Below are 16,000 nucleotides of genomic sequence, written 5' to 3' on the forward strand. Positions count from 1 at the left end.
GATATAAGACAATTGTGAGAAGGTGATGGAGGCTCTAACAACACTGAGGTGCTTGGAGGGCTTCTCATTTGAAGGGCTGGAGTTGCTCGGGGACTCCTTTTTGAAGTACGCTGTCAGTCGATATCTTTTTCTTATGTATGAGAAGAAGCATGAAGGCCAGCTTTCTGCTAGGAGATGTAGAGCCATTTGCAACGCTGCATCATTTAGCTGTAGCTAAACAGTTGCCAGTACGTTTTTTCCACAAATCAAGCTGTAATGAAGAGTGCATTTGGTTTTGTTTTCCAGCCAAAGTTGAGCATACTTTATCAAAGTACCTGATAAGCCATGCCTTTCTCTCTCTGTTTTCAGCAATATGTCCGGGATGAGCCATTTCATCCTGAGCACTGGTTTGCTCCAGGAATGCTTTGTCCGAGGCATGTCGTATGCAGATGCAACCTAGGAAATCTAACATGCTTTGTAGATGAAAATTCTGACAACGAGAATAATAACACAAATGGAATATTCCGGATCGGAAAGTCATGTAGCCAAGGACACAGATGGATTTGCTCCAAGACACTGGCCGATGCAGTGGAGGCTTTGATTGGTGCTTTTTTAGTGGATGGAGATTCAAGACCTGCTTTGGGTTTTATGACATGGATGGGAATGCAAGTGGAATTTGATATATCTTTGATAAAAGCAGCTAAGAGTCACACTACTGTAAATCAAAGTATAGTAGATGGAATAGATACTGTGGGCCTAGAAACCCAGCTTGGTTACGTTTTCGAGAACAAGTCGATTTTAGTAGAGGCTCTAACACATGCCTTCCAACAAGATCCTTCTGGGGGATGTTGCTATCAGGTAAGACTCTTATTTGGTAGTGTATTTGCTTTTCTCACTCATCTTTTCTTGAGGTTACAAATTGTATTGAAATTATCCTCAAATTGATTGTAAAGAGGGGGTAAAAAGGAGCCCTTGAACCTGACACCTATATAAAAAAGTGTATACCAACTTCCAGCATTGCTCCCAAGGTGATGTAAGATTCATTTGTGTCTACCCTCTTTATTGAGCAAAGCTATCCTCTGGCGTACTTGAATGGCCTCCATGCAACTTTATGAACAATACTGAGTGTTCTCGACATGAAGGTTGTGGCAGGATAAAGAGGAGACAAGATTCAATGATGTATAGAGGGACACCGTGTACAAGCAACAACCAAAGGAAGAGAATGCATCTTCCTATATCATCTGCTATTAACACAGACGGTCCCCAGAAGAACTTTGTATGTGCGATGTGATAGTGTGTTAGGCCTGCCATTCTGGGTGGCTTTTATGATTTTTCGGGCTTGTACCCTTGTGTAAGTATTATTGCCCAGCGGTAGAGCTGGGAGCTCTACACGACGGGATGCGAGTTCGAATCAAGCTCATTCTCTACCCCTACACCAAGGGGTGGGTTAAAAAGGGGGTGGTGAATAAAAATCATTGAATTTTATTTAAAAAAAAGTAATATTACTAGTTTTTTTTTTCGAAGGTACAGGAAATTTTAGAAACACACACACCCAGCCTCAGATGAGGGCTGGCGAACCCATCGTACATGCTTATAATCAACCCGTCAAGGGTGGGTACCTAACGAGGCCCCCAAGACTTGAACCCAAGACTTGAACCCAAGACCTTGGGAGTAGAGACCAACGCTCTACTCCCAAGACCTTGGGAGTAGAGACCAACGCTCTACCAGATGAGCTAGCACTCGTTGGTCTCTACTAGTTTTTGTTAATGCATAGCTCACAAAGTGGGAGAGAGTCAACAGCCTTGTTCGACCCTCGGTGTTCCACGTAAAGACTTTATCACTCACTTTGAAATGTTCACCTAGCAGTACACATGTTCAGATCTTCCGAAGGGTGGTAACTAACATGAACCTTCAAGTAACTAACTTCAGCTCTAAACTCTGCAGCGACTGGAGTTTCTAGGTGATGCAGTGCTCGACTTTCTCATCGTGCGCCATCTGTTTGTACATCATCCTGGCCTCACCCCAGGCATTCTTTCTGACCTTCGTTCTGCAGCAGTTAACAATGCATGCTTTGCCCGCTCTGCAGTGAAACATGACTTGCAGAGGTATCTGCGCCACGGGTCAGGGGAGCTGCTGTCCCAGATAACCAATTTCGTGAAGGCTGTTCACATGGCCCTAGAGGAAGGCCAAGAGCAATCATTTGGATGGGAAGGAGTACAAGGGCCAAAGGTCATCAACTAGCTCTCTTTTGTTTTCTTGGTCATTGGGAGGTATTTGCAGCATTGCATGCATGCTGATGTTTGATGTTGTAGGTTTTAGGGGATCTTGTTGAGAGCATTGCAGGAGCTGTACTTGTGGACAGTGGCTTTGACTTGGAGGTGGTTTGGAATGTTATGAAGCCTATATTGGCTCCAATAGTAACACCTGCAACCCTTCCTCTCCATCCTATCCGGGAGCTGCATGAGTTGTTGACCCAGAACAAGGGTTTTGCTTTCACCTGCAAGAAGACAGGGAAGGAGGGAAAAATGGCTTTTGCTACAGCTAAAGTTGAGCTTGATGATGAGGTGATCACCGAGACAGCATGCAGGCAGCATAAGAAGACAGCCAAAAAAGATGCAGCACAACAGATTTTGCTGGTTTTGCAGGTAATGATGTTTCCCTTATTATGTGATAGTTGTACTTATGTGATCATGTGATGTAATGTGTATAACATGGTTGGCATTTATCTTACCAGGATCGGGGCATTACACATCCTCGGCGAGTATCGGTGCAAGGACCAAAGAAACATGTCATTGATAATTCAAACCTTCCGAACACTCCCACCACAGAAGAGGAAGTACGTCAGCCTGGACCAAAGCGTAGATCTGAATGCACTGACAGTGTTTCTGATGAGAAAAGACCGAGGCTGTCTCATGATGAGGGTGGACAAAAGCGTAGATTGGAATGCATCAACCATATTTCTCACGAGAAAAGACAAAGGCTATCAAATAATGAAAAGGACACTGAGGTGATGCAATGTGAGCAATATTGAAAAGGATACTGAGGTGTTGCAATGTGGGCAAGCCATGTGAGAACTATGTCAAAAAAAACCAAATTAAGGAAAAAGACTCTAGGTAGTCAACCCACACTCTGACAGTTACAATGTAAGTAATTATATAACATGACAGGTACTAGATTAACATTGAAAAAATAGCATTTAAATTTGTTGGAAGCACAGAATGCTCCTTAAAAAAACATCTCTAATCAACATATCTTTTTTTGTGTGATACATGTTATTTAGCTACTTAAGTAGTGTGTCCAACAGGTGTAGGCTGCTGGGTTTGGAACCTAGGTCCCTACCCTCATTGGGTACTACATTCTTAAGCTCCACACCCATGTGCTCTTGCAAAAAGGAGCTTCCATAGCCCTACGCCCGTGTGCTCTTGTAAAAAGGAGCTTCCATAGCTTGATATGGCTGTTGAGATGGAGGTTGCATGTTGAAGGTAGGTGCAATACACATTGAAGATAGGTAATTTATGTGTGCATGGGATAGAACCTGACTTTCTAAATTAGCCTTCGAAGACTATTCGTTCAATCCTGAGGATTTTCTTCTGGCATTGGGTCATTGTGATTGTTTTGCATCCATTGGTCAAAAAATGAAAGTCTTATTAGACCCTCAGTCGGTGTGTAGCTTTTGGATCCATCTGAAACCACTATATGCCTAACTTTCTAAATTAGCCTTTGTAGACTATTCGTTCAATCCTGAGGATTTTCTTCTGGCATTGGGTCATTGTGATTGTTTTGCATCCATTGGTCAATAAATGAAAGTCTTATCAGACCCTCGGTCTTGGTGTAGCTTTTGGATCCATCTGAAACCACTATATCTCTCTTCAAGCTCTAGAACCCAAAGACGGTATCATGGTGTGACTCCACCCACCTTGTTCATGGTCTGGTATGGGGTATTGGTTCGTACAAGAATTTCTTTCTTAAGCCATTTACAAATCGTGTTGATATGCATGGAACCTGTTCCATAATGAACAGCAGTAGAACCCGAAGCTTCAGTTTAACTTCCCTTGGTTATATCAAGGACTTTTCTTGCAACATAGATAGTTTCATTCTCAAACGTAACTTTGTACTTGCATATGTGCTTTTCCATGAGGGTTGTTAAAGAAGTTGCTTGAAACACAACTGCCAATTTCGCTCTCCTTTAGTATTAATAAAGAAGATTAAGTTTCCAATGAGCTTCGTTTATAAGGTCTCACCCACAAGATTTGAATTACCTTCAATAGATAGCCCATTGGGGCACTACCTGCCTTGCATTCAAATACACCAAAAGCTCTCAATATCTCCTGAGCATAGTTATGCTAAGAGATGAAGATGGTACATGGCTTATGCAAAACTTTTTCTCCTCAATAAGGGTGCATGGGTTCAAGACATCTTCTTTTGATGTGATCACTTACAAAGGTGGTCATAATAATTATATACATGTCTTGCTCACAAAAACCCATAGATTTTGTTTTTAAAGAGATTCTATAGAGATTAATATCTGAGAAGTATGAATCTAGATTGGCACCACCCTTATGGGGCTCGTTTCAATTGGCTTTTGAAATCAGTAATTGTAAAACAAAGGTGGCTACTTCATAGGCTTTCCTTAAGAAAAGTAGATTTTTGATATATAAGTTGTGCCAGTGATTGTAGTTAATCTTCAAAAGTCTCACGAAAATTGAAATCTTCTTGTGAAAATTTGTGTGACTATAATAATAGAGCATATATCACATGATTCTCACATCTCACATCTTCAAGCACATTCTGGCTGGCTAGAGGTAGTGATTCTTAAAACTTGTCAAAATCTTGGACTTTTTGTCAAGTAAAATACACACATACCTCTATTATAGTTGTTAATCAAATGGAGATAAAAGGAACCACCTCTCATTGCAATAATGTCTATATTTTCATGGAGAACATCATGTACAAGCATTGTCTTGGAGCCAATCTCTTGTGGAAGGTTTTTCTCTTAGTACTTACTCATCATACAATTACATATATATCTAGCATTTGTAAAAGTGGTGGCAAGTGCTCAACTAGCTTTACCTCTGTGCATTTTAACAAGACTCTAAATACTCACCTACTCAAAGCATTCATGGCAAAATTTTCTAGTATCCACATCAGGTTGGATGTACACATTATTGCATCAAACATCTCTAGCAATTACCTTATCAATGTCTTCTGAATTCAAAGCCCCATGCTTATCAAACTAAACCCACAAATTACACTCAAAGATGGTCAAAATAAATAGGAGGTTTCTCTTCAAATATGGTTCTCAAAGAACATTCGATGAACTTCTAGTAAAAATAGCTTTAGACCTAAGAGGAAATGTGCATGTGACGTCTTTTCCAATTACATCATTTTTCACATGCTTTAAGAAGGAAACCCATCCTTATGACTAGTCGTGTTTTTGTTGGTTGCCCCCTTATCAATGATACATGCATCATCATATGATGGTACACGAGCCACACTTTACTGTAAACTAGCCCCACAAACATCGCAACAAATGTACTTTTGTTTTGAACATCAAAGTGTCATTTTGGCATCAACTTGCTTCTTCACACACTCTTTAGCAATATGCCATCCTTTTATTATAGTAGAAACATTTAACCTCCTCCTTTGTCTTCTTCTTATCAAAATAATTCCTCGAGTTTTTACTCTCCACTTTCTCATTGTTGGGGAGGCGGCCTCACCACAAAAATCACAGCCCTCAAATCACATCTTATGTAAACTCCTAAAAAGTGAGGTAAGCCAATCTAATACCTATGTTCAAAGATGTAACAAAACTGTTAAACTTGATGGCAATACTAACATAACCATAAGCCAACTCTACAGAGTTTATTGTGATGCCTATACATCTATAGGTGTGGAAATATGCTAAACCATGGTCGCACCATATTCTACACTTTTCATGATGGCCGTAGAACATCTACATTTATGTGGTATGCAAACTATCTTCATTGCTAGTCAACACACTACCTTCTACACTAATCATTGTAGCTATCATGGTGCCATTTAGGTCCATAGGTGCTTGTGGTGCCACTTTGTCCATCGTCATGGTCACATGTGAGCCACTTAATTACCATACACCATGCGGATCCACTTGAAGGTCACAAGTCACGATTGGTCATCATTTTGGAGGTCCCAATGTGGACCACTAGTCTCCTCATGCACATTATCAGTGTCAACGCCTTGCCAAAGTGGTAATAGTGGATACCCCGCACTCCTAGGGAATCTACATCAAATGTTGCCTACAACTCACTTTGGTAGTATTCTAATTACTAGTTGGGAACCCGTGCTTTGCACGTCTTTTGAGGCTTCCAAAATCAAATGCTACCCAAACCTCCTCCTCCCCTTCCCGAACCTCCAAATCTTTGTCAGGTGGCAACTTTGTGAAACTCTTCCTTAAGATAAATTAGAGATGGGTAATTACCACCTTTGAACACCAAAGGTCAAGGGGAGCCCAGACTTAATGCTAGACCCTAGAATACTTGGGGGCCTTCTTGGTTGTTGCCATTATAATACTCTACTAATCTAATTTCTTAGTGTATCAATGAGGTTAAGTATGTCCCCTATGTTTGTCGTGTGAGAGACTATAGGAGAGAGGTAGAGTAGCCATACATCTCTGTAGTTTAGTGTGATGACTCTTGTGGATGTATTGCCTAGAGTAGAACCCTTTTGACAGGGTGTTCCACTTTAGCATGCGTGGGACACTCATAAGTATGTTACACTAAGAATTTGTTGGCATGCACAATGGGACACTACATCCCACATTATGTACGAGGTTGTGTTTGTGTCTACGTGTATTGGGCTAATCTAGAAGGTAGGGAGTTCTTTCACACCTCTGGATACCCTGAACACGTTCTCATGGTAGTCCAAGAAGAAGCCTGTTCATCCTATGTTGTTGCTAGAGTACAAGAAAACCACCCTATTTTGTTCTTGCCCATACACCCCCTCCACCCTTACTCGTAACTAGTGTCATCTTGGTAATTCCACCCTTGGGAACAATGTCGAAGGTCAAACTAACCCTCCCAATCAGGAGACTGGTCAATGGTTCTGCCGAAGGTAGAGATGACCACGTGAGGAGCTTCTTGGCCATGTGGTGCAGGAGCTAAGGCCTAGACAGAGAGCTTGGAAAGAGAAGATACCTTCTTTGTGCTCTTCCCGTCCAACCTAGAGGCTTTTGTAGAAAAATGGTTAAGCTAATTTCTGATGGATCATTTTTCTAAATGGACAACTGTGCGGGATACTTTTCTCCACACCTTCCAACTAGGCAACTAGAGGATTGTATCCTCCAAGAGCTAAGCTTATGACAAGTACTACACTGTTGGTCGCTCATCTATCCAACCACCCTCATAATTTTATGGTATGCGAGGGGTCACATAGGCACTGGCATGAGAACAAGGACTGCTATTATTAAAGGAATAGGTTGCTATACACAGAGCTATGGAGGCTCATATAGCTCCAATGTGGAAAATAAGAGAGAGAGAGAGAGAGAGAATGATGAGATATAAAAAAAGTCTACAATATTGCATGACTCAAAGTTCTTTATCTTGTTTTTTTGACTCACATAAGTCACATACACATATAAGCAATGACACATGTCATACACTTATCTTATCCAGTTATAAGAGTGTGTTCACACCTAAGCAAGTGTTGACACACACATATACATGAATAAGGCTATACACACATACATACGAACACATAACCCTTTGGGAGCAGTACACACATGACAAGACTCCAAAATACCCAACAAACCCCCCTTCGAAGCAAAGGTTGTGAGACCCCAATGCAAAGAAGATGCTACCACCTACCCTATCCACCCTGCCTAAGAGCAAGACTCACCATCTGCACCTCTTGTGGCATGGTAGTCTCTCATATCAGGGTAAGACCAAGGTAGCGGGGCCAACACTTTAGTCACCTCTTGGCTACAAAAGGTATTGTTATGAGAAAGGAACCTTTATATGATCCAAGGCCGTTATTACAAACATAAAAACTCACATGGGAAAACACACAAGAGACTATTACATCTTGTTTTGGGGGACATCCCGAGACGCTCCTGGCACACATAAAAACATGAAGATGATTCTAGGAGATTAAATCCCCCCTAAGTGGTGGTGTCTCCTTTTTCGACATCTCTTTTATGCTATTGCCTCATCCATGACCTTATGGCAAATTCAATGTGTTGAAAGTAGATATGATTTGTCCAATTTTGGCCAATTTGGGAAAAATCCCCAAATTTATGTTGTTTATAGGGGCTTCAATGTCGATGGAGAGGGCTTATTTTCACAAAAGCCCTATTTTTTTGCTTGAATTTTATGAACTTTTCTTTAAAATTGAAAACCCCCAAATTTTTATTAAGTGTAGAGTTTCTTATTTTTAGAAAAGTCCCAATTTGATTTTATTATAGAATGTTGATGTGTTGTTGTTAATGATGCTCTAAAGGTAGAATGTCGATTTGTTGTTGTTGATGATACAAGAATACAAAACACTAGAGTTCAGGAAACAACCAAAAGAATAAAGCAAGCCTAGAAAAAAAGCAAAGGTGATTTCAGAAAAGACACACGAGTCTCCACTAGTCTGGAGGAAAAATATCCAAGCACCATGCTCAACAAGCATAGATGAAAACAACATGCAAATGGGGCATGAAGAACTATAGGCGTCAATGATTAGCCCCATGGGTGGACAAAATAAAAACCAAAGTGAAAGAAGAGCCTAAATTAGATCCTACAATGGACTCAACAACTAGCTTTATTGAATGGTAGGAAGAGAAAAAGCTAGAGCACCTTCACGCCACCCACTCACATGTAGGCTGCTGCTCTTGAAGGCGTTGAAGCGAAGCAAGGCTACGTCTCAGCCGACGCTCCCGCTCGTCGCGAGCCTCTCCCAGCCGTGTCAAGGCTGCAGCGTGCAAAAAAGAGCTGAGCTCGATGAGTCCCTGGGCACACTGGCCTACTACATCCTGGTCAGAGCTCTGACTATCATGCCATATCCTCTCAATGTCCTCAGCGAGACTAGGATCGGCTTTCCCTCACTCACCAACTAGGCAAATACACCTCTTTCCCTCACTCACCAACTAGGCGAATACACCTCTTTCCTCAAATCACAAATGCCAAATACATAACATGAGTACACATCTTTTCTTAAATCATATATTCCCTCACTCACCAACTAGGCAAATACACCTCTTTCCCTCACTCACCAACTAGGCGAATACACCTCAAATCACAAATGCCAAATACATAACATGAGTACACATCTTTTCTTAAATCATATATTCCAAAGACACAACATGAGTGAACTCTTGCCACTCCAACATACATGTGCTTAGACTGTCACTATTGAACTTGACCTCAAAGATTTTGCATCGGCACAAAGGGTACATAAAGACTGAATGTCATGACTTTCATTATTGGCCTTGGTCAATGGACATAGTAGGAGGCGGGAGAGGACTTGTGAGTGATGATGTGTGCAGTGCACTTTTTTCTCTCCCCGTCACGTCTACTATGTTGATGGAGGCTTTTGAAAAAATTGACAGGGCGAGGAGAATATTCCCCTCAAATCAACCCGCCATGTCAATTTTCACTGCATGTGTGGGGGCGTTGTGCCTTGTTACCATTTCCACCACCGGTCTCTCTGCTTGGCCACCTACACCAGCCCACTCCTAGCCATCCGCATGTTGCCTCCTCATATTAAGCCTTGACAAAGGCTTATTAAAGCCTTAATATAAGGCTTATCTAGCCTTATTATTAAAAAGGTCCCGACACAGGTTTTCTCACATTTTGCACATCATCATCAACATCAGTACCAAGTTATTTAATGGTTGATTTGCTCTAAAGTTTTTTTTTGGTAAGAAGTGAATGTCAAGAGAGTGAATGTAAAGAGGGTCAAAAAGCTAAGAGATTTCATATTATTGTATAAGCAATTGTGTATTTGAGGGAGCCACATGGGCTAGTTGAGAAATCGTGGTGGGTAACTAAGAGATTCTACCCTTGAATGGGATGTTTTAAGCAGTGAATCTTGGAGATAGTTTAGGGGTCTAGAAACTCCCTCATTGAGCAACTATTGCATTACTCATTCTAAGATCTTTAACGATAATCATCTCATGAGTTTGCTGCCTTGATTAGTGTGCCATTTTCAAAGTTTACATTAGTCTAAATTTAATCAACCTATTCTTTTAATGATGAAGTATATCACTTACTTTGATCCACCCTCAAGAGACATCAATGTAAGAGAAGTAGCTGAACATAAGGGTACTCTCCATTGGTTATTGGGACGCATCCGTTGAGCTCATGGTCCACTTTCAGAGAATGACAGAAGTGCTGAAAGTGCTATCCTCCACTTTCATTAATTAAAGTGCTTATCTAAAAGGGGGGGAGGGGGCGTTCCTCTATGATTACAATTTTAAGGAAGAGTTGTGCCACCTCTCGAATGAATAAATAAACGTTAATGTATCGTCATATCTTGCATTGAAAATGTATGAGGCAGTTGTGAAGGCGACCCCATGGACACGTGGCGTTATTGCGAGCAAACGGATGGTAGTGCGAGGTGGATACTCTTCCTACAAGAGAGCCTCCCGTTCTCGTTTCAAACTTATGGCTTCGATTGTCGCTGACGGGGCTCTCGTTCAAGCAGCGACAGCAGGAACGCCTCGCTCCAGCAACAACCTGCGTCGCGCCTACCGCTCTCACAATCGCCGCCATGTCTACCTCAGAACAATGCCGTCATCATCACCACCACCACCTCCTCCACCTCCACTAGTAGCAGCAGCAACAGCTCCCAGCGGCAGCAGTTTAGCAACCGTTGAAGCTGGAGAAGAGAAGACGAGCTTGGGAGCTTCGAATGTGGAGGTGACCAAGCTCGGTATCGGAGCCTGGTCTTGGGGCGACACTTTCTTCTGGAACAACGGCTCCTGGGATGGTATGGTATTCTTATCCATATTTCCTGTTCACAGCCAAATGCATATTATTAGGTGCTTGCCTCATGGCATTTCTGTGTACCTTGGCACGGCCCAATCTCCTGCACATCCAGGAATAGAGAAGCTATAGATCTCTGTACCATGAACTCACTTTCCCCCCAATCCAAAAGCTCAGGACATGAGTTGATCGAACAGTATCCCCCGACTTCATGGCAAAAACGATTCGCTTAAAAATGTTGTGTCAACCTCGGTTTCATTTTTGCATAGTCACAAAGGGTGGCTACACACCTGCCGGGCATCATGGCATGCATGTGCGCTCAGTGGGCAAAGTGCAAGCAGCTTCCCACATTTAACAGAACCAAGCTGCCTATAAGGAGGCCTACTCTATCATTAAAGTTTGCATCATTGTTCTTTATCAGGCATAGGGCTGAGGATTAAGTAAGCAAGGCTTCCGCACATGCAACATGTTGGCCCACATGCATGGAGGAGAAGAATCAGGACCCACACAAGATATTGGCCAAGCTTTACGAGACTGATTCATTGTATATGATTATGATGATATGGTATTGTATGTGGACAATCCGGTTTTACCCGAATCTGGGAAAACCCCCAAAGCTTGTACTTGGATTAAAAATACCTTTTGAGGGGGTCGCCCATTCCTACCCTAGTGTCGTGTCCATTGAGCAAGTTCTTTGTGGATTGTGTTTAAGTGGTTGTGGCCATGTAATGTTTAATATGCATAATGGTATAAGAAAGTGTGTCAAAGGCTCTAGTTTCCCGGGTGGTTCAGTTTCATTGGTATGAGAGTGATTGGTATTAGAGCACATGCTTCCTTCTCTCTCGTAAGGAAGAAAAAAAGATCACAAGTGGGGACCATACTTGTCATCAATGCTATTAAGTATGGCGAGCCAATTCAAAGTCATGCGTTGAGAGCAAAGACAACTTGGTTTATGAATTCATGGAAATGGTTTTTTGTGCTTGTGTGACCACTATTCTCTCTATATTGGTATATGTATCATATTATCAAGCTCAAAGGCTACTAGTATGGAGTTATACCTTTGATTGCGGATGTCACCATTTGGTCCCTTCACGAGTCTTCATCAGTGTTTCACACACTGAATAGAGCCAAGGTGAGAACGGGGGTTTTCCCCATAGAAGAAAATTGAAACACTTACTGGCAAAATTTGGCCTGAAAGATGGCTACAGAGCATGAGCAACATGGGATTTTATTCATTAATGTAATAAGGTTTATAAGTCAACTGGTTCACACATTATTCAAGTTTGGCCGGACTTATTACTTTTTGGGCATGTATATGTGAATAGAAGGAGGCGCCTAGTTAAAACTTGGGTAACAAGTTGGGAAAAGCATAAAAGTTGATATTTTGGGCACGCTCAGTTATTTTTGGTAGAAAGGAAAAGCACATCAAATATAGGCTGGTCGATTTTATTAAAAGCTCAATGGGGCTTCTCTTTTGGACATGCGCATGCATCTACAGTGGACTGCTGAGTTTTTCCTCTCCACGCTGGCCGAACAAGAGCTTGTTGAGCTAGTGCTCTCTCTTCTTCCGCCTCTAACCTTGCCGACTGCTGCTGGAGAGTTTACTTCAGAACTAGTTGTACTGCTGCACAGCAGTTTCCTTTCTCCTGGCTGCCAGCTCTATATTGCTGGCTGCCTATGAACTGGCCGTACAGCTGCTGGTTTCTCTCTCTCTCTCTCTCTCTCTCCGTTTTGTTGTGGAAGAAGCTGGCCGAACAGCAACAGTGCCAGTTGCTTTATCTTTTGGTTACCTTCAAACTGGTGTTTGCAGCCAAGAAGTGCCCATCTCCTGTTGGTCACCTACGGGACTGTTTTGGAGCTGATTCCAGGACTGTTTTGGGACAGATTCGGGACTGTTTGTGGACAGTTATTGGCCTTATTTTCCAGGGAGATTGAACTGAATCCTGTATATGCTCATGAAAGGATGCTCAGTGTTTGTGGAAATTGGGTGCAAGTTTGCATGTGCACCTTGGTGTCTTGTAAAAAGATTCTATCTGAATAAAGAAGTTCCTATGGGGGCCGGCTATTCTGGCTCAGTGTGGTGTTTTTTATATTGTTTATGGTTCTTTCGCTGTGTTCTCATAGCTTTGTTTGGTATTTGAAGTGTTTGTCTATCGCTCTGGGTCTCCGATTGATTACAGTGGAAGCTTGGTGGGCCAATAACCCATAGATCACATGATTGAGCTTGGCAAAGAAAAGCTAAGTATACTTTGAGTTTTGCAGAGCTGGTGCTTTTTGCAATTTATTGTAAGTGCTTTTGAGCACTTAACCCTTGTATGCCCGTATAAGGAGCATTCTGTGTTGTTTGCCTCGAATTGTTTTAGGTAAACATTGTTAATGGTTGAAAAGCTTGGTTTATACGGTTTTCATATGGATTTGTCCAAGGACTATGGACTATATTTATGGAGCATCCTTTGCTCGAGGATTTATACATATATGATGGTTTGGTGCATCTATGTGGTTACCATTGGCCAAGTGATTCTTGGGCTTTATTCTTTTATGATTTCTAGGGACTGGGTCCAACCAGTCGAAGTCTCGAATTAGTGCCGAAGCCCAGAGTATTATAAGGAGCTTAAAGAAAAAGCTACAGGAGCTACGAACGGAACTATAGGAAGGAAGAGGGACTTCGAACCAAGATATATAAGGTTTTATTAGGTTAGCCGTTCAGAAAGTGGCCAAAGGTAATCGTTTGGGCCGCCAGAAAGACCTTTTGTATATATTTACAGTTTTATGGCTCCCTTTATTGGGATATGATGGATTTATGAAACATGATATTTTATGGATCAAGGATTTTCTCTGGAATTATCTTAGTGGCCGAATACCTACTGGTGGTTGAAATGCCTATAAACTACGTGTAGCAAAAATGCTTTTAGAGCACCAGCTTTCTATGATTGAGTGATTACTTGAGCCCACTTGTCCTCTAGGTGTTTGGTGAGAGTACCAACATGGAGTGCAAGTGGTATTGTCTTGACTTGAGTCTTTGGCTTTTGATTGGCACCTGTTTGTGTGCCTTGAGCGTGTCGACTCTGGATTGGCACTTGTTTGTGTGCTTGAGCATGTCGACTCTCGATTGACACTTGTTTGTGTGCCTTGTGCGTGTTGGCTCTAGATTGGCACCTGTTCGTGTTTCTATAAGAGTGCCACAGCCTCCGCCATAAATCCTCTGAATGTCAGAGGTAATAACATAGGACTCCCAATGAGGTCTAAGGGTAGGGATTCTTTGACTCTGTCCCAAGACAAGCATTCCTTATAGTGTAGCTATAGAAAGGGAAACCTTTCATCGGATTGGTGGCATCCATCCATTCCCACTCACCAGGATCCGTAGGCAAATGTCTGATATGATAGGGCATCCACCAAACTGCTCAAGGCAAGAAGCATTTGTGATCATCTCTTGGGGGGTCAATATAAAAGTGCTTCTTGCTCTGACAAGAACTCTCACGGGCCGAACCACCTCTTGCACCACACATTTCTCCAACTGCCACCCATTGCGAACATAAAAGAAAAATGTTACCTCACCCTTCCCTGGGAGACCCATAATCTGCAGAGGAACCTTGGTCCCTGAAAAAACCCTAAACTACAAGCGAGGAGATCCATCCAAAAAAGCCCCTGTAACCCAATGGTTGGGTATGGTTGCATCAATTTGCATAATCCTCTGACTAAGTGCTGAGTAAGGCCAATCCTCCGATCCTTTGCGAGGCTCGTAAACCTCTTTCACTCCAAGACAAAAGGAAAAAACATCTCCCAAGCAGCCCAATGGAAATGTGTGGCAGTGCCAAGAGATCTACCATGCTCATCCACGACCAAATCATTCCACAAAATGGGCTGTTTGTAAGCCTCCTCAACTGACCGAGGAGGTATATGAACTAGAAAACTGCTCATGCACTTCTAGGCCCGAAGAAGGGACCTAACTAGAGGGGAGGAGGGGGGGGGGCGGTGATTTGCCTCAGAAAAGATGAACCGTGAGCTGTAGAGCCAATCGACACCCTTGACTGAAGTGCATCTCATAACTTGTTGCATGAGAGTCATTCCAAGGCTGAGTGCCAGGAAGAAGTCCTCGGACAATCAACTTGCAAAGCAACGCCTTGCATTGCACCTTTGGGTCAATGATATTCAATTCCCCCTCATGCTTAGGTTTGATAATGGTTTCCGAGGCAACTCTAGCCAAGGTGTGTGCAGTGCCATCCAACCTTGACCACAAAAAGTTCCTAATGAGCCGATGAAGTTGGCCAATGCATCCTGGATTTGCCAGATTCAGGATATGCCCTGCCGGCAAAGAGATTGGACAGTGCATGGGAGATTATTGCTAGTATTACAGCATTGCACATCTGGAAGGCTAGATACATTGAGGCCATAGAGGGTACTATTGTCTTGGACACACAATGCCTTGCAGGATTTGGAGTGATATTATCCATACCCTTATGGCAATCTAGGCCAGAATCCAGGGATCTTCGAGGGCCGCAGAGAGAGAGCACGGCTAGTTTATGAGAGAGTGGGATCATGGACTATTCTTCATTTCCACTCATATGGGACCTTGTTGGCAACACAAGACACCCGATTGGTTGAGATCTCCACCTAGTTTGGTTTGAAATCTCCCTTTTGTATATTTTTTCGTACTTAATAGAAGTCTCTTCTCCGGAAAGAAAAAAAAGATCTAGATTTGAGACGTACTCTGAAGCCATAGGGAGGCAGTGCCACGGGAGGTGGGCATCTCGGCGCTTTGCTTCGCCATGACATTTGAGTTTTCCATGTCTATTATTGCATTTTACACATAGGGACCTACGTAGTATGTAGGCCATGACTTTTACTTTTTTGTGTTCTGACATCTAGTCTACACATAGATCATATGTAACATCTTTGAGTCTTTAGTAGAAATAAAATCTTTCTTTCTCCCTCAACCGCCTTACTGACGTGCTGTTTTTATTTTCTGTTTGTGCCCCCCGTTTCTGTTTTCCCTTGACTATGCTATGATCCCCCAGTGCCCACCCCTCCTCTCACCCTTCCTCTTCCTGCAGAGTACTTGCTTTAATACTATAATAATC

The 16,000-nt window shown here is 42.4% G+C and overlaps 2 protein-coding genes and 1 long non-coding RNA gene across 3 annotated transcripts in view; 2 read left to right on the forward strand and 1 right to left on the reverse strand.

The window, feature by feature from the left end:
- Nucleotides 1–3,190, forward strand: part of LOC147641143 (endoribonuclease Dicer homolog 3a-like) — a 74,508-nt gene extending 71,318 nt beyond the window's left edge. The window contains 6 exon segments of the mRNA XM_086811714.1: nucleotides 9–192; nucleotides 194–227; nucleotides 349–837; nucleotides 1,924–2,208; nucleotides 2,292–2,624; nucleotides 2,714–3,190. Coding sequence (XP_086667840.1) covers nucleotides 9–192; nucleotides 194–227; nucleotides 349–837; nucleotides 1,924–2,208; nucleotides 2,292–2,624; nucleotides 2,714–3,010 — 1,622 coding nt within the window. The 3' untranslated portion in view covers nucleotides 3,011–3,190.
- Nucleotides 1,473–1,812, reverse strand: LOC147641145 (uncharacterized). The gene is made up of 2 exons (XR_015268954.1): nucleotides 1,679–1,812; nucleotides 1,473–1,643 (listed from the first exon to the last, which is right to left on the reverse strand). It is a non-coding gene; the product is annotated as an uncharacterized LOC147641145 (long non-coding RNA).
- A 7,380-nt stretch (nucleotides 3,191–10,570) lies between the features above and the next one.
- The window catches only part of LOC147641146 (NAD(P)-linked oxidoreductase superfamily protein), a 76,717-nt gene continuing 71,287 nt past the window's right edge, over nucleotides 10,571–16,000 (forward strand). The window contains exon 1 of the mRNA XM_086818638.1: nucleotides 10,571–10,926. Within this exon, the coding sequence (XP_086674764.1) occupies nucleotides 10,602–10,926 (325 nt within the window). The 5' untranslated portion in view covers nucleotides 10,571–10,601. The remainder of the gene's footprint in view (nucleotides 10,927–16,000) is intronic.

The sequence above is a fragment of the Cibotium barometz genome, chromosome 2 (assembly GCF_041138505.1).
Source record: "Cibotium barometz isolate CiBa-2024 chromosome 2, ASM4113850v1, whole genome shotgun sequence".
NCBI classification, from domain to species: domain Eukaryota; kingdom Viridiplantae; phylum Streptophyta; class Polypodiopsida; order Cyatheales; family Cibotiaceae; genus Cibotium; species Cibotium barometz.